This window comes from Geotrypetes seraphini, chromosome 19, assembly GCF_902459505.1.
Source record: "Geotrypetes seraphini chromosome 19, aGeoSer1.1, whole genome shotgun sequence".
Lineage (NCBI taxonomy): Eukaryota > Metazoa > Chordata > Amphibia > Gymnophiona > Dermophiidae > Geotrypetes > Geotrypetes seraphini.
The window spans coordinates 35763216-35782800 of NC_047102.1; the positions used below are offsets into that span (position 1 = coordinate 35763216).

Below are 19585 nucleotides of genomic sequence, written 5' to 3' on the forward strand. Positions count from 1 at the left end.
TCTATGAGAAGGAAGCAATCCTGGAATACATTTTGCACCAGAAGAAGGAGATTACCCTGCAGCTGAAGGTACGTTGGCCATGGTTGATTTTCCTAGAGGGCAAAATTAGTGTCGTGTTATTAGACAAGCTGTGAGGACTCTTGCCGATGTGAATGCTGAGAACTAGAAAGAGAAAGTTTGGCTGTGTGAGGGATCGCTATTGAAAAGCACCGATGCAGTTGGCTGGGGTAGGGGAGAGTTTAGGTTTTACCCACATAAGGCATGAACACATGAATGAGCTTTCAGTGGGGGTATTCTCATACCTGCTTGAAACCTGCCGCATCTCTGGGAGGATCATAAGCGAGGGCTCAGAGTCACAATTTCAGAAATCCCATCGCTATTGTAAAGTCCTCTTACTTGTGATGTCCTGTCCTGTCTGTCTGTCCAAATTAGATTGTCAGCTCTTCTGAGCAGGGGCTGTCTATTGAATGTTAAATGTACAGCGCTGCATACGCCTTTCAGCGCTATAGAAATGATAAATAGTAGTGTTCACGATAAGCCTCAAGACCTCGGTAGTGGCGCGTTTCACGTGAAGACTTTCGCCTCACAATTTGCTTGTATTGTCATTGGTCATGGAGAGAGTGTTTCAGGTCACAAATACCCCGATGTAACTTTAATATTTGAAAAACATTTATATGAGGAATAAAGTACATCGGGGCATTTGTGACCTGAAACACTCTCTCCATGCAAGCAAATTGTGAGGCGAGAGTCTTCACGTGAAACAAGTCCCTGCCAAGGTTTATTATAGGTCTGAGGACTTTATAACAGCACTGGCATCTCTGTGAGGAGACGGATGAGTTTGGGTGCTTGAGGGGGAAGGTGTCCTGGGTTACTTTTTTTCCTTCTCCTTGCCATTTCTGGCTGTGCAGGCATATGAAAAGCAGAGGAGCGAGCTGAAGACGGAGCAAGAGGAGCTGAGCAAAGCAGCCAAAGAGTCGCAAGTGAAAGGCTTTCTGGAGAAAGAAATGTCCATTGTCCTCAAACCTCTGAACCCTTTGACCGCATTGCCAGGTACTGTGACTTAGAAAATTCAGACTATATCTTTCATGCTTGAAGCTGGCTTCGTATGCTGTCCAACATCCCGAGGGGTATCCCATATTTGTACACATGTAAACATGGGCAAATTGGCTATGTGAAAATACACCCACTCATATAGTGTGCAGGGGGTGTACGCGATACGTAAAAAACGTACGCATTCCATGCAAGAAAATATGCTACTTGGGCGCAAAAGCGTGGGCATCCTTGCTTGTATTCGATGTGGCAATGAATCCCCTGCCTGAACAGAGCTTGATGTACAGAACTTAATTCTGCTTCTTTGATTATTTTAACTCGTAGTTCCTCTTTATTTTCCAGATTGAAAATGGCCAGTGCAAAAGTCTGCTTTAGTCAGCGAAGAGCCTGTCAATTCTTGCTTTTTTGGGAGTTATATTGTATGGCAGCAGTGTGTGTGTTTGTGTTCTCTTTAGCTCACACCTTTTCAATAGTCGCTCAAAACAAGGTAACATAGTAAATGACGGCAGATAGAGACCCAAATGGTCCTTTTGCTTAGATATTTCTTGGCCAGAAACCCAGAGCTCTGCCTGGTAGTGTGCTTAACCGTGCAAGTCTGCCCTGTACTGGCCTTAGTTCTTCAATATATACCATTATTTTCTGATTAGAGATCCTCTGCTTCTTTGAACTCTGTCACCGTTTTCCTCTCCACCTCGGGAGCGCATTCCATGCATCAATTAAAGATGAATTTCCTACCATTATTCTTGAGTCTACCACCCCTCAACCTCAAATTATGTCCTCTGGTTTTACCATTTTCCTTTCTCTGGAAAAGATTTTGTTCTACGTTAATACCTTTCAAGTATTTGAACGTCTGAATCATATCTCCCCTATCCCTCCTTTCCCCTAGGGTAAACATATTCAGGACTTCCAGTCTCTCCTCATACGTCTTTTGCCGCAAACCTCCTACCATTCTCTGGACCGCTTCAAGTCTTCTTATGTCCTTTGCCAGATACAGTCTCCAAAATTGAACACAATACTCCAAGTGTGGCCTCACCAACAACCCATCCAAGGGCATCAACACCTTCTTCTGCAAATGGACCATCAAGTAGACTTATCTCCTGTTTTGTTAGGCTTGTGTGATGGTGGTGTGATGACTGGTGGAACATTCTCTTATCTTCCTTTCCTTAGCCCTGACGGTTACATCTATGAGAAGGAAGCAATCCTGGAATACATTTTGCACCAGAAGAAGGAGATTACCCTGCAGCTGAAGGTACGTTGGCCATGGTTGATTTTCCTAGAGGGCAAAATTAGTGTCGTGTTATTAGACAAGCTGTGAGGACTCTTGCCGATGTGAATGCTGAGAACTAGAAAGAGAAAGTTTGGCTGTGTGAGGGATCGCTATTGAAAAGCACCGATGCAGTTGGCTGGGGTAGGGGAGAGTTTAGGTTTTACCCACATAAGGCATGAACACATGAATGAGCTTTCAGTGGGGGTATTCTCATACCTGCTTGAAACCTGCCGCATCTCTGGGAGGATCATAAGCGAGGGCTCAGAGTCACAATTTCAGAAATCCCATCGCTATTGTAAAGTCCTCTTACTTGTGATGTCCTGTCCTGTCTGTCTGTCCAAATTAGATTGTCAGCTCTTCTGAGCAGGGGCTGTCTATTGAATGTTAAATGTACAGCGCTGCATACGCCTTTCAGCGCTATAGAAATGATAAATAGTAGTGTTCACGATAAGCCTCAAGACCTCGGTAGTGGCGCGTTTCACGTGAAGACTTTCGCCTCACAATTTGCTTGTATTGTCATTGGTCATGGAGAGAGTGTTTCAGGTCACAAATACCCCGATGTAACTTTAATATTTGAAAAACATTTATATGAGGAATAAAGTACATCGGGGCATTTGTGACCTGAAACACTCTCTCCATACAAGCAAATTGTGAGGCGAGAGTCTTCACGTGAAACAAGTCCCTGCCAAGGTTTATTATAGGTCTGAGGACTTTATAACAGCACTGGCATCTCTGTGAGGAGACGGATGAGTTTGGGTGCTTGAGGGGGAAGGTGTCCTGGGTTACTTTTTTTCCTTCTCCTTGCCATTTCTGGCTGTGCAGGCATATGAAAAGCAGAGGAGCGAGCTGAAGACGGAGCAAGAGGAGCTGAGCAAAGCAGCCAAAGAGTCGCAAGTGAAAGGCTTTCTGGAGAAAGAAATGTCCATTGTCCTCAAACCTCTGAACCCTTTGACCGCATTGCCAGGTACTGTGACTTAGAAAATTCAGACTATATCTTTCATGCTTGAAGCTGGCTTCGTATGCTGTCCAACATCCCGAGGGGTATCCCATATTTGTACACATGTAAACATGGGCAAATTGGCTATGTGAAAATACACCCACTCATATAGTGTGCAGGGGGTGTACGCGATACGTAAAAAACGTACGCATTCCATGCAAGAAAATATGCTACTTGGGCGCAAAAGCGTGGGCATCCTTGCTTGTATTCGATGTGGCAATGAATCCCCTGCCTGAACAGAGCTTGATGTACAGAACTTAATTCTGCTTCTTTGATTATTTTAACTCGTAGTTCCTCTTTATTTTCCAGATTGAAAATGGCCAGTGCAAAAGTCTGCTTTAGTCAGCGAAGAGCCTGTCAATTCTTGCTTTTTTGGGAGTTATATTGTATGGCAGCAGTGTGTGTGTTTGTGTTCTCTTTAGCTCACACCTTTTCAATAGTCGCTCAAAACAAGGTAACATAGTAAATGACGGCAGATAGAGACCCAAATGGTCCTTTTGCTTAGATATTTCTTGGCCAGAAACCCAGAACTCTGCCTGGTAGTGTGCTTAACCGTGCAAGTCTGCCCTGTACTGGCCTTAGTTCTTCAATATATACCATTATTTTCTGATTAGAGATCCTCTGCTTCTTTGAACTCTGTCACCGTTTTCCTCTCCACCACCTCCCTCGGGAGCGCATTCCATGCATCGATTAAAGATGAATTTCCTACCATTATTCTTGAGTCTACCACCCCTCAACCTCAAATTATGTCCTCTGGTTTTACCATTTTCCTTTCTCTGGAAAAGATTTTGTTCTACGTTAATACCTTTCAAGTATTTGAACGTCTGAATCATATCTCCCCTGTCCCTCCTTTCCCCTAGGGTAAACATATTCAGGACTTCCAGTCTCTCCTCATACGTCTTTTGCCGCAAACCTCCTACCATTCTCTGGACCGCTTCAAGTCTTCTTATGTCCTTTGCCAGATACAGTCTCCAAAATTGAACACAATACTCCAAGTGTGGCCTCACCAACAACCCATCCAAGGGCATCAACACCTTCTTCTGCAAATGGACCATCAAGTAGACTTATCTCTTGTTTTTTTAGGCTTGTGTGATGGTGGTGTGATGACTGGTGGAACATTCTCTTATCTTCCTTTCCTTAGCCCTGACGGTTACATCTATGAGAAGGAAGCAATCCTGGAATACATTTTGCACCAGAAGAAGGAGATTACCCTGCAGCTGAAGGTACGTTGGCCATGGTTGATTTTCCTAGAGGGCAAAATTAGTGTCGTGTTATTAGACAAGCTGTGAGGACTCTTGCCGATGTGAATGCTGAGAACTAGAAAGAGAAAGTTTGGCTGTGTGAGGGATCGCTATTGAAAAGCACCGATGCAGTTGGCTGGGGTAGGGGAGAGTTTAGGTTTTACCCACATAAGGCATGAACACATGAATGAGCTTTCAGTGGGGGTATTCTCATACCTGCTTGAAACCTGCCGCATCTCTGGGAGGATCATAAGCGAGGGCTCAGAGTCACAATTTCAGAAATCCCATCGCTATTGTAAAGTCCTCTTACTTGTGATGTCCTGTCCTGTCTGTCTGTCCAAATTAGATTGTCAGCTCTTCTGAGCAGGGGCTGTCTATTGAATGTTAAATGTACAGCGCTGCATACGCCTTTCAGCGCTATAGAAATGATAAATAGTAGTGTTCACGATAAGCCTCAAGACCTCGGTAGTGGCGCGTTTCACGTGAAGACTTTCGCCTCACAATTTGCTTGTATTGTCATTGGTCATGGAGAGAGTGTTTCAGGTCACAAATACCCCGATGTAACTTTAATATTTGAAAAACATTTATATGAAGAATTAAGTACATCGGGGCATTTGTGACCTGAAACACTCTCTCCATGCAAGCAAATTGTGAGGCGAGAGTCTTCACGTGAAACAAGTCCCTGCCAAGGTTTATTATAGGTCTGAGGACTTTATAACAGCACTGGCATCTCTGTGAGGAGACGGATGAGTTTGGGTGCTTGAGGGGGAAGGTGTCCTGGGTTACTTTTTTTTCCTTCTCCTTGCCATTTCTGGCTGTGCAGGCATATGAAAAGCAGAGGAGTGAGCTGAAGACGGAACAAGAGGAGCTGAGCAAAGCAGTCAAAGAGTCGCAAGTGAAAGGCTTTCTGGAGAAAGAAATGTCCATTGTCCTCAAACCTGTGAACCATTTGACCGCAGTGCCAGGTACTGTGACTTAGAAAATTCAGACTATATCTTTCATGCTTGAAGCTGGCTTCGTATGCTGTCCAACATCCCGAGGGGTATCCCATATTTGTACACATGTAAACATGGGCAAATTGGCTATGTGAAAATACACCCACTCATATAGTGTGCAGGGGGTGTACGCGGTACGAAAAAAACGTACGCATTCCATGCAAGAAAATATGCTACTTGGGCGCAAAAGCGTGGGCATCCTTCCTTGTATTCGATGTGGCAATGAATCCCCTGACTGAACAGAGCTTGATGTACCGAACTTAATTCTGCTTCTTTGATTATTTTAACTCGTAGTTCCTCTTTATTTTCCAGATTGAAAATGGCCAGTGCAAAAGTCTGCTTTAGTCAGCGAAGAGCCTGTCAATTCTTGCTTTTTTGGGAGTTATATTGTATGGCAGCAGTGTGTGTGTTTGTGTACTCTTTAGCTCACACCTTTTCAATAGTCGCTCAAAACAAGGTAACATAGTAAATGACGGCAGATAGAGACCCAAATGGTCCTTTTGCTTAGATATTTCTTGGCCAGAAACCCAGAGCTCTGCCTGGTAGTGTGCTTAACCGTGCAAGTCTGCCCTGCACTGGCCTTAGTTCTTCAATATATACCATTATTTTCTGATTAGAGATCCTCTGCTTCTTTGAACTCTGTCACCGTTTTCCTCTCCACCACCTCCCTCGGGAGCGCATTCCATGCATCAATTAAAGATGAATTTCCTACCATTATTCTTGAGTCTACCACCCCTCAACCTCAAATTATGTCCTCTGGTTTTACCATTTTCCTTTCTCTGGAAAAGATTTTGTTCTACGTTAATACCTTTCAAGTATTTGAACGTCTGAATCATATCTCCCCTGTCCCTCCTTTCCCCTAGGGTAAACATATTCAGGACTTCCAGTCTCTCCTCATACGTCTTTTGCCGCAAACCTCCTACCATTCTCTGGACCGCTTCAAGTCTTCTTATGTCCTTTGCCAGATACAGTCTCCACAATTGAACACAATACTCCAAGTGTGGCCTCACCAACAACCCGTCCAAGGGCATCAACACCTTCTTCTGCAACAGAGTAGACACGCCGGATGGTGTGAAGGACCTGGCGAAGCTTGAAGAATGGTTTGAAATTTGGCAGCTAAAATTTAATGCTAAGAAATGCAAGGTCATGCATTTGGGCTGCAAAAAACAGAGGGAACGGTACAGTTTATTGGGGAAAGAACTTATGCGCACGACGGAAGAGGGGGATTTGGGCGTGATTGTATGTGATAATGTTAAGGTGGCCAAACAGGTTGAAAAGGTGACGGCGAAAGCTAGAAGGTTGTTAGGCTGCATAGGGAGAGGCACGGCCAGTAGGAAAAAAGGGGGTATTGATGCCTTTGAATAAGGCTGTTTTGAGATCTCATTTAGAATATTGTGTACCATTCTGGAGGCCGCACCTTCAAATAGATGTAAAAAGTATTGAGTCGGTCCAGAGGAAGGCTACTAAAATGGTATGTGGTCTTCGTGATAAGGCGTATGGGGACAGACAATCTGTATACTTTGGAGGAAAGGCGGGAGAGGGGACATATGATAGAAATGTTTAAATACCTATGTAATATAAATGTGCATGAGTCGAGTCTCTTTCATTTGAAAGGAAACTCTGCAATGAGAGGGCATAGGATGAAGTTAAGAGGTGATAGGCTCTGGAGTAATCTAAGGAAATACTTTTTTACAGAAAGGGTGGTAGATATATGGAACAGTCTCCCAGAAGAGGTGGCGGAGACAGAGACTGTGTCTTAATTCAAAAGGGCCTGGGATAGGCACGTGGGATCTCTCAGAGAGAGAAAGCGATAATGCATAATGCGGATGGGCAGACTAGATGGGCCATTTGGCCTTTATCTGGCATCATGTTTTTATGTTAATTATCCTGGAACCACAACCTTCAGAATTTTCGATATATTTATTATTATGATTATGCCAGTTCATTCATCTGCCACTCTTGAGGAGGGCAGTGGATAGGAAATGAGGCACTTATACGCCCCTTTTCCACCCCAAATATTCTGTGACATGCTTCTTCTCAGGAGGCACCAGCCCGAGGTCTTGTGCCTGGATAAGCTCCCTGTTAGCACTGCGAACAGAAACGGGTCAAGTGTAATGGAAATACACAGAAAAACACCTCAGCGGGTCAGGATTGGCCCATCAGAGTTCCCAATATCGATTCATCTTTTATTTTTGAAATCCATTTAATCATGGAAATACCCTCTCTTAAAATACGTAACAGCATGATGTTCTTCCGAGGAACTGATACTCTTCTCCAAACTCCAGGAGCGTCGGGTGCACATTCCCATCCCTTCTGCTTAGGCTCCCACCGCCCTGAAGACCTGGTGCTACTGCTGTCCAGCCCAGGGAAGCTTTTAGCCTCATTAGCTAAGAGACGGTGATGTCCTGTATGACCCAGTTCAAATGCAGTGGAAACACAGGAATATTCAAAGTCTCCATCCCTCTCTGGATTAGTTAACGAATGGATCCAGTCCACCTTTTATCCCCACTGAATGCCATGCTGATTGCCTCAAGACAAAGCAGTGGACAATTAGAACAAGTCTCTGCACGCAGTGGGATAAAATTCAGGAGTGAATCAGTTTGGTCGACCTGGGATGGAGCAGCAAATCCACGGTCATTTGAGACTCGCTAGACCAGCCCTCAGGATGGCTACTGAAGCAGCCTGTGCTGTGTAGAAGCTGTGGAGCAGGGGTCTCCAAAGTCCCTCCTCGAGCGCCGAAATCCAGTCAGGTTTTCGGGATTTCCCCAATGAATATGCACTGAAAGTATTACATGCACATAGATCTCATGGATATTCATTGGGGGATTCCCGAAAACCTGACTTGATTCGGCCCTCGAGGAGAGACTTTGGAGACCCCTGCTGTGGAGTCTTCCCTAGAAGCTGGTATGCGATCCCAGGGCTACCAAGTTTCCCAGTTCCAGGCTGGAGCCTTTTTGGCCAGTCCTGGTTTTGAACCTCCATCCTAACGCACTATGGGATTCGTAGTCCCTGCTTTTACCCACTGAACTTTGTGCTGAAAATCAAAGATATCAAGGATAAGGCTGTCAGAAACCCAGAACGGACCTATGATCTCCCTTCTGGAACTGGGCAATTTGGCAGTTGTGGCACAATGCCTCCAAAATACATGTCTCTAAGATGTTATAAGCAAGGAGTTAATATATTGAACATTTGTCATCCTTCTAATATAATTATAATACACATATAGAACATATAACTTTTAAATGTGCCAAAAGTCATAAGTATAAAGACACTGCAGAGAAACTCGTTAAATGTTCTGAATGTGATATGCATTTTAGGCATATTTTGTTTCTGCAATATCATATAAAGACACATATTTGCATGCTTAATTGATAAATGTCAATATTGTACTTGATTTAAGATTTGAAATGAATAAAGATTAAAAAAATAAAATAAAATAGACACATACTGAAGAGATACCTTTTAAATGTTCTAAATGTGATAAGTATAAAGACACTGAAGGGAAACCCATTAAATGTTCTGAATGTGATATGCATTTTAGGCATGCTTTGTTTCTGCAATATCATATAAAGACACATACTAAAGAGATACCTTTTAAATGTTCTTAATGTGATAAGTATAAAGATACAGATTGAACATATACCTTTTAAATGTTCATGTCATAAGTATAAAGACACACATACTGAACAGATACCTATTAAATGTTCTGAATGTCATATGTATAAAGATACACACTGAAGACAAAACTTTGAAATGTTCTGAATGTGATAAATATAAAGACACTGAAGAAAAACCTTTTAAATGTTCTAAAAGTTATAAGTATAAAGACACTGAAGAGTAATCCGTTAAATGTTCTGAATGTGATATGCATTTCAGGCATGCTTTGTTTCTGCAATATCATATAAATACACATACTGAAGGGAAACCTCTTTAATGTTCTGAATGTAATAAGTATAAATATAATGAAGAGAAACCTTTTAAATGGTATGAATGTGATAAGTCCTGTAAGACCCTGTTCAAATGCAATGGAAACACAAGAATATTCAAAGTCTCCATCCCTCTCTGGATTAGTTAACGAATGTATCCAGTCCACCTTTTATCGCCACTGAATGCCAGTCTGATTTCCTCAAGACAAAGCAGTAGACAGTTAGAACAAGTCCCTGCAAGTAGTGGGATAAAATTCAGGACTGAATGAGTTTGGTCGACCTGAGATTGAGCAGCAAATCCAAGGTCATTTGAGACTCGCTAGACCGACCCTCAGGATGTCTGTGCAGAAGCTGTGGAGTCTTCCCTAAAGGCTGGTAAGTGACCCCCCCAGGGCTACCAAGTTTCCCAGTTCCAGGCTGGAGCCTTTTTGGCCAGTCCTGGTTTTGAACCTCCATCCTAACGCACTATGGGATTCGTAGTCCCTGCTTTTACCCACTGAACTTTGTGCTGAAAATCAAAGACATCAAGGATAAGGCTGTCAGAAACCCAGAACTGACCTATGATCTCCCTTCTGGATCTGGGCAATTTGGCAGTTGTGGCACAATGCCTCCAAAATACGTCTCTAAGATGTTATAAGCAAGGAGTTAATATACTGAACATTTGTCATCCTTCTACTGCCCTTTGTATGTTTTAATAGATAAGCGAGAGGTAAAAATAAATTCCAGAATGTTTAAGGTAGAAGACCTCCAGCTAGCTGGCCGGTCTGAGGAGGGACAGAGAAGGTGGGGTGCAGTGAACATTGCTGTAAATTTATACCAATGATTAAGCGATTATACCTGTATTCTGAGGAATGGCCACAGGAGGACAGCACTGAGCTATTAAATGTAATTGGCGCCCTCCTGTGGCGCTATCCAGAATAACACCTATAAATCTAAGATTTGAAATCCAGCACAAAATTTCTTTAGATGCATTTTGTTTTTATTTATATATTTATTTATTTGGTTGCTTAGCCCATCCTCCCAAAAGAGCCCAGAATGGGTTACAGATCAGCATACATAGTATAATTAAATAACTGCATAGCACAGACAGATACTCTTACAAAGAATGTTGTTAATTTTCCTGGGAACAGTATTTCAGATGCATTCAGGTAACAATTTAGAAGTCAGAGTCTATGATTGCAGTCCAGTTCATGTGGGGATTTAAATACACAGGCGGTCCCTGCTCAGAAGTGCTGACAATCTAATTTAGACTGTAAGGAGAAGGAGAAGTATAAGTGGGAGAAAACGTGATGCAGCCTCCCATCAGCCCACTGGTTGTTTGAATTTTAAATCCAAAACAAGGCTGGAGAAGTATAAGGTGGAGAAAAAGAGAGCCAAACTTCATCAGTCCAGTGGTGGACTAGAGGAAAGCTTTGCTACCTTGCACCAAAGAGTCTTGGGTTCGACTCCCGTGCTAGGATGTTTGTATTTTAAAATCCAAATCAAAGCATGAAAGGTTTAAAGTTAAGAAACCGAAAGCATCTAGTACCTGCCTCACTGGTGGCTCAATGGATAAAGCACTTCCACTTGATACAGGAGATCGTGGGTTCGAGTCCAGCTTAGCCAGAGGCTAGGTGGGACCAGAGCTGGTAAGTAGATGGGTTGAAGGGGGGGTTTGTCAGAAACTAGGTGGAAACAGAGAAGGAGGTTAGATAGATCCTGAAGAGGTGGGGGGGACTAGGCAGACCAGGGGTAGGAGGGGCCGGGTATCTCTGTGTTTTAAGTATACTTCATGAAAATTAATAACCTTTGCTACTTTTTACTATGATTGGACTACATTTGAGTAAAACTACCCTCTTCTCTTCGAGCAGTATCAACCCCTACTCCTTAGCTGAGACTTGAACCCTCAGTCTCCTGTTACTAAGCCAGCACACAACTCTTTAAACATCAAGAGCTTTTCAGAACTTATAGTTATCCATTTCTGGGTTCAAATCCTAGCAGTTGACACAGACAAAAAAAAAAAAAAGATTTGAACCCTTAACTTCCTCTTACCCTCTTCTCTTGAACCCTCAGCCTCTTCTCTTGGACCCTCAGCCTCTTCCCTTGGAGCAGTGTCAGCCCTACTCCTTAGCTGAGGTTCGAACCCTCAACCTCCGGTTACTAACCCAGCACTCAACCGTTGAGCTAGCCAAGTTTTCACACTAAGAGCTTTTCGGAACTTATATTTATCCTTTTCTTTGTTCAAATCCTAGTAGTTGACACAAAATAGAGTTGAACCTACTCCTTACCTGAGGCTCGAACCCTGAGCCTCCAGTTGCTAACCCAGCACACAACCCTTGAGCCAACCAGGTTTTCACAGCAAAAATTTTTCGGAACTTATATTTATCCTTTTCTGGGATCAAATCCTAGTAGTTGTCCAACAAACATCAAAATAGAGTCTAATGTTGGCATAGTACCAGAGGGATGATCCAGTGGTGACTGTGAGTACTGCACGTTAGAAACAATTATTCAGGTTCAAGTGGATGATAGAAGTGAATGCATGTGAGGCCTCTGGCAGGTGTTTCAAATGGACCATCAAGTAGACTTATCTCCTGTTTTGTTAGGCTTGTGTGATGGTGGTGTGATGACTGGTGGAACATTCTCTTATCTTCCTTTCCTTAGCCCTGACGGTTAGAAGGAAGCAATCCTGGAATACATTTTGCACCAGAAGAAGGAGATTGCCCTGTAGCTGTTGGCCATGGTTGATTTTCCTAGAAGGCAAAGTTAGTAGAGAACCACCATTGATAAGCTGGTATTCTGTAACAATGGGGGGCCTAAATTAGCTTAGGTGGGTGGGGCAGTTCTTCAGAGTAAAGGGCCATCTGGCTCAATCCAGGTGATAAGATTCCAGGCTATTTACTCCCCACAGGTAAGTAGTGCTTTCCCCCAGGTCTTCCTTATAAAAAAAATTATGAATTGCTTTCCTAGAAATGTGTCCCCTCTTTGTTTTTTCTTTTTTAATACCAGCATATTAACTGTCTTAATTCTCTAGGTACTGAGCTTATGTACTGAGTGAAATATATTTTCCATTTGTTTTAAATGTACTACTTTGTATCTTTATGGCATTTCTTTTAATCTAGTGCCCAGTCAATCAGTTAAGTGAGTGACCCACAATGAATTTGCATGGGTAAAACCAAGTCCGTTTCGGGTTTTGTGTATAACAAACCTGAATCTGTCCCGGGTTTTGTCCCAGAAATAAAGAGAAAACACACTGAGCTCAGATGTAGGAGAGCTAATCAGGTGGAATGCCCAACTGCAGAATTGGCTGATTACTGCTTAGATAGTGAGATGGTGATAGATAAAGCATAGCAGGGAAAGGATAGGCAGGAAGCTGTGCCCAGTTTAAACCTGTTTCTGCCACTGCTAAAGGTTTGCTACCTTTTGTACAGCCTGTCCCTCTTAGAACTAGGGCCAGAAAGAATTCTGCCTGTAATCATAGGGAGCAGGCTAGTATGTGGAAGGCCCTGCTTTCCACAGGATAAAATGAGTCTCCTCAGAAGAGGAAGGAGGCAACCAGGAGAGGAGAGCAAGTCTCTCTCTCCTCAGCCAGCGGAGGCTGGTGACACAGACTGGCAAATGTCTGATGCAGAGGAGATGTGTTCTTCCTCTGAGTTTTGGGAGCAGTAGGAGGAAGAAGCCATGGACATTGAGAAAAGCCCGGTAGGAACTTTGTCCTGTCCAATAGCTATGGAAATACAGTGAAGCGTAAGAGTTTTGTTTCCTGCCTACAGTTTTTGAGCTTCTAGTTAAACTATATGTTTGTTTTGAAGATAGTTTAGTATCTCTCCTTGAAAACTGAACTCTGAAATCTTACCTTAAAGCATTGGAGTGTTTGTTTCCAGCAACCTGTGTATGGTTTCCTTGCTTGTTACCAAGTTGGGTAGTTACGCTTGCTCTCTCTCAGCTGTGTGTGGTTACTGCAGCAGCTTTTCAGAGGGAAACAAATGTATAATACCTGCATTTGACCAAGACATAAAACATTGCCAGCATAGAATGGGTCTGCTCTGGTGAAGAGGACTAAGTTAAATTATACTTCTAAGCCCAGAAGCAGGGGACTACACTGCAACCATTGCTGACAAACTTGAGCACTTTGGATTTTGATGTTTTGGTTTTCTATGACTTCATGGGATGTATGTTTTTCCTGCAACTGCCAGGCTGAAGCCTGGATTTTGATTTATTGGGCCAGTGGCTGGAATAAAGTGATTATTTTGCCATTTCTGACTGGAACTCATTATCTACATGCCCAATTAGGCAGTTACCTTGCCAGAATAAAGTCCTGAAGGGTCCCTTAGTAGCAAGGGACACGCTGGGTCAGAGGTTTTGTCACATCCCCGTGAGCTCGCTGCGCATTTCAGGGGCGCGGGTGTGATACTGGCCAGAGAAACACTGAGCCTAGTCTCAAGTGATTCATCGTCTGCCCGTTCCACTCCACACCAGATTTTATAGAAGTCATCTCTTTTCCAGAGCCTCCAGCTGTTTAGCTTAAGTCCTTCTAGTCCATTGGTCTTAAACTCGCACCCTTTGCAGGGCCACATTTTGGATTTGTAGGAACTCGGAGGGCCTCAGAAAAAAATAGTTAATGTCTTATTAAGGAAACGACAATTTTGCATGAGATAAAACTTGTTATAGTTTATAAATCTTTCCTTTTGGCTAAGTCTTAATAATAATCTTTTCATTTATAGCTAAAGAGACATAAGATCAAGAAACTGTTTATTTTACTTTTGTGATTGGTAGACCTACCAAGGGCCTCAAAATGGTACCTGGAGGGCCGCATGTGGCCCCCGGGCCGTGAGTTTGAGTCCACTTCACACCTTTCCTAGTTCCCACTATCTTTTTGGAGAGATTTATTTGTATTTATGTAACAGATTTATATACCGCCTAAAACCTAAGCGGATTACGAAGTACACACATTACATGACATTTTAATATTAGACAATAACATGGCATAAAACTACTTATCCTGTATCCAGGTTTCCCCAATAGATAATACTCTTCATCAATTTTTTTTTAAACTTTCACAAATGTTTCCCTCCCACTTACAAAACTGTAGCACACTTTTTAGCGGTAACAGTTCCAACACTCATAGAATACCTATGAATGTCAAAGCAGTTACCACCATGGCCGGCGCTAAAACCCATGCTATTTTTTTTTTTTAAGTTTCTTAAAGTGCTGTATGTTGATCAGAATTGCTCATATACACAGGTCGCACCAGGAGGCGAGAGGTATTATGATATTCTCTCTTATACTCTCGATCCCTTTCTTAATAACTAAGTATTCTGTTTGTTTGGGGGGGGGGGGTGAGGTTAGCACACAGCGCAGAAGACTTTAACATGTTCCCAATGGTGAAATCTAAATTCTTTTCCTAGGGGATTCCAAATATTGAACCTTAGCATTGTGTAGATCAGTGTCCTGCAAACTTTTCAGTGCCGGAGCACACTAAATCCGGTGCCACAGCGGTTTCCCAATAAACATACGAAAGCAATACAAATTATTCTTCAAAATAATATCAACCCATGTACAAACAAAACCTACAAAATCTTTAGTAACAAAAGTTACAAAAATGCCCAAAATCTTAGTTGCCTAGTAAGCTTGTTCCAATATGACATTCCAGCAATGGGAAACATTTGACGTTGAGTTGCCTCGTATCTTAATTATCGGCTGTCGTTGCTACCAATTTCATTTTCCCCTCGTTGATGCAATGACATCGCGTGCATGCGTGATGACATTGCGTTGACATCCATGCATGAGCGGAGGCCCTCCAGCCGTGACCCTGAACCTTTCGCTTCACCGGTGGGGAATCCAGGGGGAGAGGAGGAGAGTTGTTGGTGCTGGCTGACTGCCTCCAGGAAGTGCCTCTCGCCATGAGAATCACATTCTGTAAGCAGTCGGCTGGTGCCGGAACGCTCCTCCTTGCCGGCGTCTCGCGGTACACCTGGAATCTGGTTTAGGTATAAATTGTGTGGTTCTTCCCCATGCGCATTCTACAATAAATTTAATCTGCCAAGGATTGATGCCAATGCAATCCTCACCTACCACTTGCATTTTAGTGGGTCCTTAAGTCTTATCTATAGGAGCCAGGAAATATTTTCCATACTTGGCCACCTGCTAGGTTTTAGCACTCAGAACATAGACGTTTTAAGGTCTCCAGACAACCTTGGGGAAAACAAAGGTCGAGTCTCCCACTTGAACTGTAATTCTCAACTTGCAGACCAAATGACTGAAATCTAAGAATGGCGAGAGTTTTCAAAAGCATCAGAGCTCACAAGGTTGCTTATTCCTTTTCATATTCACTGATTTCTCTGAAATTTACATAGTAAGTGTGTGTTTGGGTTTTTTTTTGTTTTTTTTTTTTAAACACTTCTTTGCTTTAGTAAAATGATTTCAGTCAAAAAATAGATACAAAAAGCCCAGGTTTTTAGTAATTTTCTCTCTTCCCTCCCCCCCCCCCCCCCCCCCCCCCCGATCCTATACTTTAACTACACTGTGCAACAAATTTTAACTTTTTTTCTGGAGCAAGAAGAAAATCAGATTTATTTTATAGAATTTGACCTCCTGTGTATGAAAATGGCCTCACTTTTCTCCCATCACGTATAGTTTTTGAGCAAATCGCAAATATTTATAGCATGAGAAGTCATTATGTAACACATTGTGCTGATTTTAAGAGTTCTTGTAAATATTTTCTAGAATCGTTTTGCTGTTGAAGTGTGTTTATAGACGAGATTAGGAGCATTTCTATTAATGTCCAATAGTCAGCCAGCATTGATGAATTCCATCTGCCCTGATATCGTTTCACCATTGTAACAATGTCCTGATGAAACCTCTCCCTGTGCTCATCACTAACACTACCGAGATTAGCGGGGAGAGGGGGGGAGAAATCTAATTTGGAGGCAAACTTGTTTTAATATTTCACAGATTGTTATAACATTTAGTCCAAGCATTAGAAAATATAGCGAAAATGTGAATTTTGCAGTCTAATGCTCTTGCCAAAAATCAGAGGGTTCTACTGAAAAAATAAGGTCAGTTTTGAATTCGGGCCCCCTCCGAAATCACTGTAGAACACCGGCTACAATTCATGCCTCCAAACCTCTGTTACACTACCGTGATACCAAATCACTCTCATTGGGAGTGTCATCAGTAGCATAGCAAGTGAGATTGGTGCCTGGCATCGCTGCACCGTGTACCTCGTGAAACGTTCGCTGATGCAAACATCTTCCACCTGCTCGCGCCGGCCTTGGATCCCTTCTGATGTCATGTCCTGGTCCTGCAACCAGGAAGTGATATCGGAAGGGAGCCAAGGCCGGAGCGAGAAGCAAGTGGGAGAAGCTGCTCGTGCCGGCAAAAATTTAAAGATGTACATGGGGGAGTGGAGAGGAGGCCAGGCCCCAGCACCCCTTACCATGTCACACTGTAGAGAAATACCCTTAAAACCAGTAGGAGGAAATATTTGTTTCACTTGGGGAATAGGTAAGCTCTGGAGGTTGTGGTAAAGGTGGATAGTGCAGCTGGTTTTAAGAAAGGTTTGGACAAATTCTAGGAGGAAAAGTCTGTAGTCTGGAGGAAGCCTCTGCTTGCCCTGGATCAGTAGCATGGATTAGTAGCATGTTGCTACTCTCTGGGGTTCCGGAAACTTGCTTCCTCTTTGAAATTCTGGAATGTCCTGCTTTTGAGGGGGCATCTCTGATGTCAGATGACCTCGTATTCAAAATCAGACCCCACGGTGGCCATAGTTGCAATGCCTGTCAGCACGGAGTTTATGTGTCTAAGTACTATGATTTGTTCTTTGAATTAAAGAATGTTTAAATGTCTTGTGGTTTAAGCTAGTAAGCATGTCTGCTTTTTTAATTGTTCTGATGCAGCTTAGCGAAACACCGTTGGCTTGGGCTGAACAAACTGACCACCTAAGAGCAGTGTTGAATTCTACTAGGAGATGTTCGGCGGAAGAAAGTAGTTTGAATGTAGAGGAGCAACACCGAAAGTTAAGTATTCATGACTTTTCTGTAACATTTCAAACTGGTACGCACTTAAAAGCATGCAGCTCTTGTTCTTGTCACTGTCACATCCTCTTGCCAAAGTGATGTAAATGCTCAGGTTTGACTTCTGACCATTTAGATTCCTCTTCTGGGGCTATCCAGCGTGCAGCTCTTGTTCTCGCCTTCACCGCCCTCTTGCCAAAGTGGTGTAAAGTCAGGGGCGACTCCTGGCCATATGTTTGCATCACTTTGGCAAAAGGGCGGTGAAGGCGAGAACAAGAGCTGCACACTGCATAGCCCCAGATGAGGGATCTAAATGGCCAGGAGTCGACCCTGACTGTGTACATCACTTTATCAAGAGGGTGGTGACAAGAACAGCTGCATGCTTAGTGCACTCGATAGCCCCTGACGAGGGATCTAAAAGGCAAGGAGTCGCTTCTGAATGTTTACATCAATGTGGCAAGAGGGTGGCGATGACAAGAACAAGAGCTGTATGATTTTGAGTTTACTGGACAGCCCCGAAGAGAGATCTAAATGGCCAGGAGTTGCAATTTCAAGGTCGCTCCCAAACACAACTGTTTAGAATATTTTAGCTGGGGCTGAGCAGAGTTTCTGTAATATTTCAATCTGGCATGCACCCATACACACTTAAAAGCATGCAGCTCATGATCTCATCACGGTCATCGCCCTCTTCCCAGAGTGATGCAAACGTTCGGGGTCGACTCCTGGCAATTTAGATCCCTCGCCTGGTGCTATTCGGCTTTTGTTCTTGTCGTCACTGCCCTCTTGCCAAAGAGCCTGGGGCTATCCAGCGCACTTAAAAGCGTGCAGCTCTTGTTCTTGTCGTCACTGCCCTCTTGCCAAAGAGTCTGGGGCTATCCAGCGCACGTAAAAGCGTCCAGCTCTTGTTCTTGTCATCACCGCCTGCTTGCCAAAATGATGTAAAGTCAGGCGCGACTCCTGGCCATTTATTTACATCACTTTGGCAAGAGATCGGTGAATGTGACGGCGAGAACATGAGCAGAATTCTTAAAAATGTGCTGGATAGCCCCAGACGTGGTATCTATTCAGGCACGACTCCTGGCCATTTAGATCCCTCGTATGGTTCTATGCAGCGCATTTAAAGCGTGCAGCTTTTGTTCTTGTCAAAGTGATGTAAAGGGACGACTACTGGCCATTTAGATCCCTTCTCTGGGGCTATCCAGCGCACTTAAAAGCGTGCAGCTCTTGTTCTTGTCGTCACTGTCCTCTTGCCAAAGAGTCTGGGGCTATCCAGCGCCCTTAAAAGCGTGCAGCTCTTGTTCTTGTCGTCACTGTCCTCTTGCCAAAGAGTCTGGGGCTATCCAGCGCACTTAAAAGCGTGCAGCTCTTGTTCTTGTCGTCACTGTCCTCTTGCTAAAGAGTCTGGGGATATCCAGCACACTTAAAAGCGTGCAGCTCTTGTTCTTGTCGTCACTGCCCTCTTGCCAAAGTGATGTGAACCGTCAGGGGAAACCCTGGCCATTTAGATCCCTAATCTGGGGGCGCTCCATATTTAAAAGCTTGCAGCTCTTGTTCTTGTCACCATGCTTTAAAGTGCACTGGATAACCCCAGACGAGGTATCTAGTCAGGGACAACTCCTGGCCATTTAGATCCCTCGTCTGGTGAAATGCAGCTCTTGTTCTTGTCAAAATGATGCAAACGGTCGAGATTGACTCCTGGCCATTTAGATCCCTCTTCTGGGGCTATCCAGTGCACTTAAAAGCGTGTAACTCTTGTTCTTGTTGTCACTACCCTCTTGCCAAAGAGTCTGGGGCTATCCAGCGCACTTAAAGCGTGCAGCTCTTGTTATTGTCGTCACTGCACTCTTGCCAAAGAGTCTGGGGCTATCCAGCGCACGTAAAAGCGTCCAGCTCTTGTACTTGTCATCACCGCCTGCTTGCCAAAATGATGTAAAGTCAGGGGCGACTCCTGGCCATTTATTTACATCACTTTGGCAAGAGATCGGTGAAAGTGACGGCGAGAACATGAGCAGAATTCTTAAAAATGTGCTGGATAGCCCCAGACGTGGTATCTATTCAGGCACGACTCCTGGCCATTTAGATCCCTCGTATGGTTCTATGCAGCGCATTTAAAGCGTG

At 43.5% G+C, this 19585-nt stretch overlaps 2 protein-coding genes and 2 long non-coding RNA genes across 6 annotated transcripts in view; all 4 read left to right on the forward strand.

The window, feature by feature from the left end:
- On the forward strand, positions 1 to 1993 carry LOC117352372. Its single transcript, XR_004537667.1, has 3 exons — positions 1 to 68; positions 909 to 1050; positions 1937 to 1993. It is a non-coding gene; the product is annotated as an uncharacterized LOC117352372 (long non-coding RNA).
- A 3-nt stretch (positions 1994 to 1996) lies between these two features.
- LOC117352370 (nitric oxide synthase-interacting protein-like) lies at positions 1997 to 4231 on the forward strand. Of its 2 annotated transcripts, none has more exons than XM_033928818.1 (3): positions 1997 to 2299; positions 3140 to 3281; positions 4175 to 4231. In XM_033928818.1, exons 1-3 carry the CDS (start codon positions 2123 to 2125, stop codon positions 4177 to 4179), a joined length of 324 nt encoding a protein of 107 aa, XP_033784709.1. In that variant the 5' UTR covers positions 1997 to 2122; the 3' UTR covers positions 4180 to 4231. The 2 variants fall into 2 exon arrangements, with proteins under 2 accessions (XP_033784709.1, XP_033784708.1); XM_033928817.1 differs by lacking the exon at positions 4175 to 4231 and adding an exon at positions 3624 to 3829.
- A 3-nt stretch (positions 4232 to 4234) lies between these two features.
- Positions 4235 to 6071, forward strand: LOC117352371 (nitric oxide synthase-interacting protein-like). Its single transcript, XM_033928820.1, has 3 exons — positions 4235 to 4537; positions 5379 to 5520; positions 5863 to 6071. The coding sequence occupies exons 1-3, from the start codon at positions 4361 to 4363 to the stop codon at positions 5865 to 5867; spliced, it is 324 nt and encodes a 107-aa protein (XP_033784711.1). The 5' UTR covers positions 4235 to 4360; the 3' UTR covers positions 5868 to 6071.
- Positions 6072 to 12271: 6200 nt separating this feature from the next.
- Positions 12272 to 19585, forward strand: part of LOC117352305 — a 59055-nt gene continuing 51741 nt past the window's right edge. The window contains exons 1-2 of one of the 2 annotated variants that reach the window (XR_004537644.1): positions 12272 to 12363; positions 17351 to 17469. This is a non-coding gene — a long non-coding RNA (uncharacterized LOC117352305). Of the gene's footprint in view, positions 12364 to 12683; positions 13155 to 17350; positions 17470 to 19585 lie in introns of those variants that run through there. The other variant, XR_004537645.1, reaches the window with a different exon arrangement.

Bases quoted from the DNA above. Each gene is read 5' to 3' on its own strand.
- LOC117352370 (XM_033928818.1), top strand. From the start codon at position 2,123: ATGGACCATCAAGTAGACTTATCTCCTGTTTTGTTAGGCTTGTGTGAT. The intron at 2,300-3,139 runs GTACGTTGGCCA...CTGGCTGTGCAG, and splicing joins AGATTACCCTGCAGCTGAAG to GCATATGAAAAGCAGAGGAG.
- LOC117352371 (XM_033928820.1), top strand. From the start codon at position 4,361: ATGGACCATCAAGTAGACTTATCTCTTGTTTTTTTAGGCTTGTGTGAT. The intron at 4,538-5,378 runs GTACGTTGGCCA...CTGGCTGTGCAG, and splicing joins AGATTACCCTGCAGCTGAAG to GCATATGAAAAGCAGAGGAG.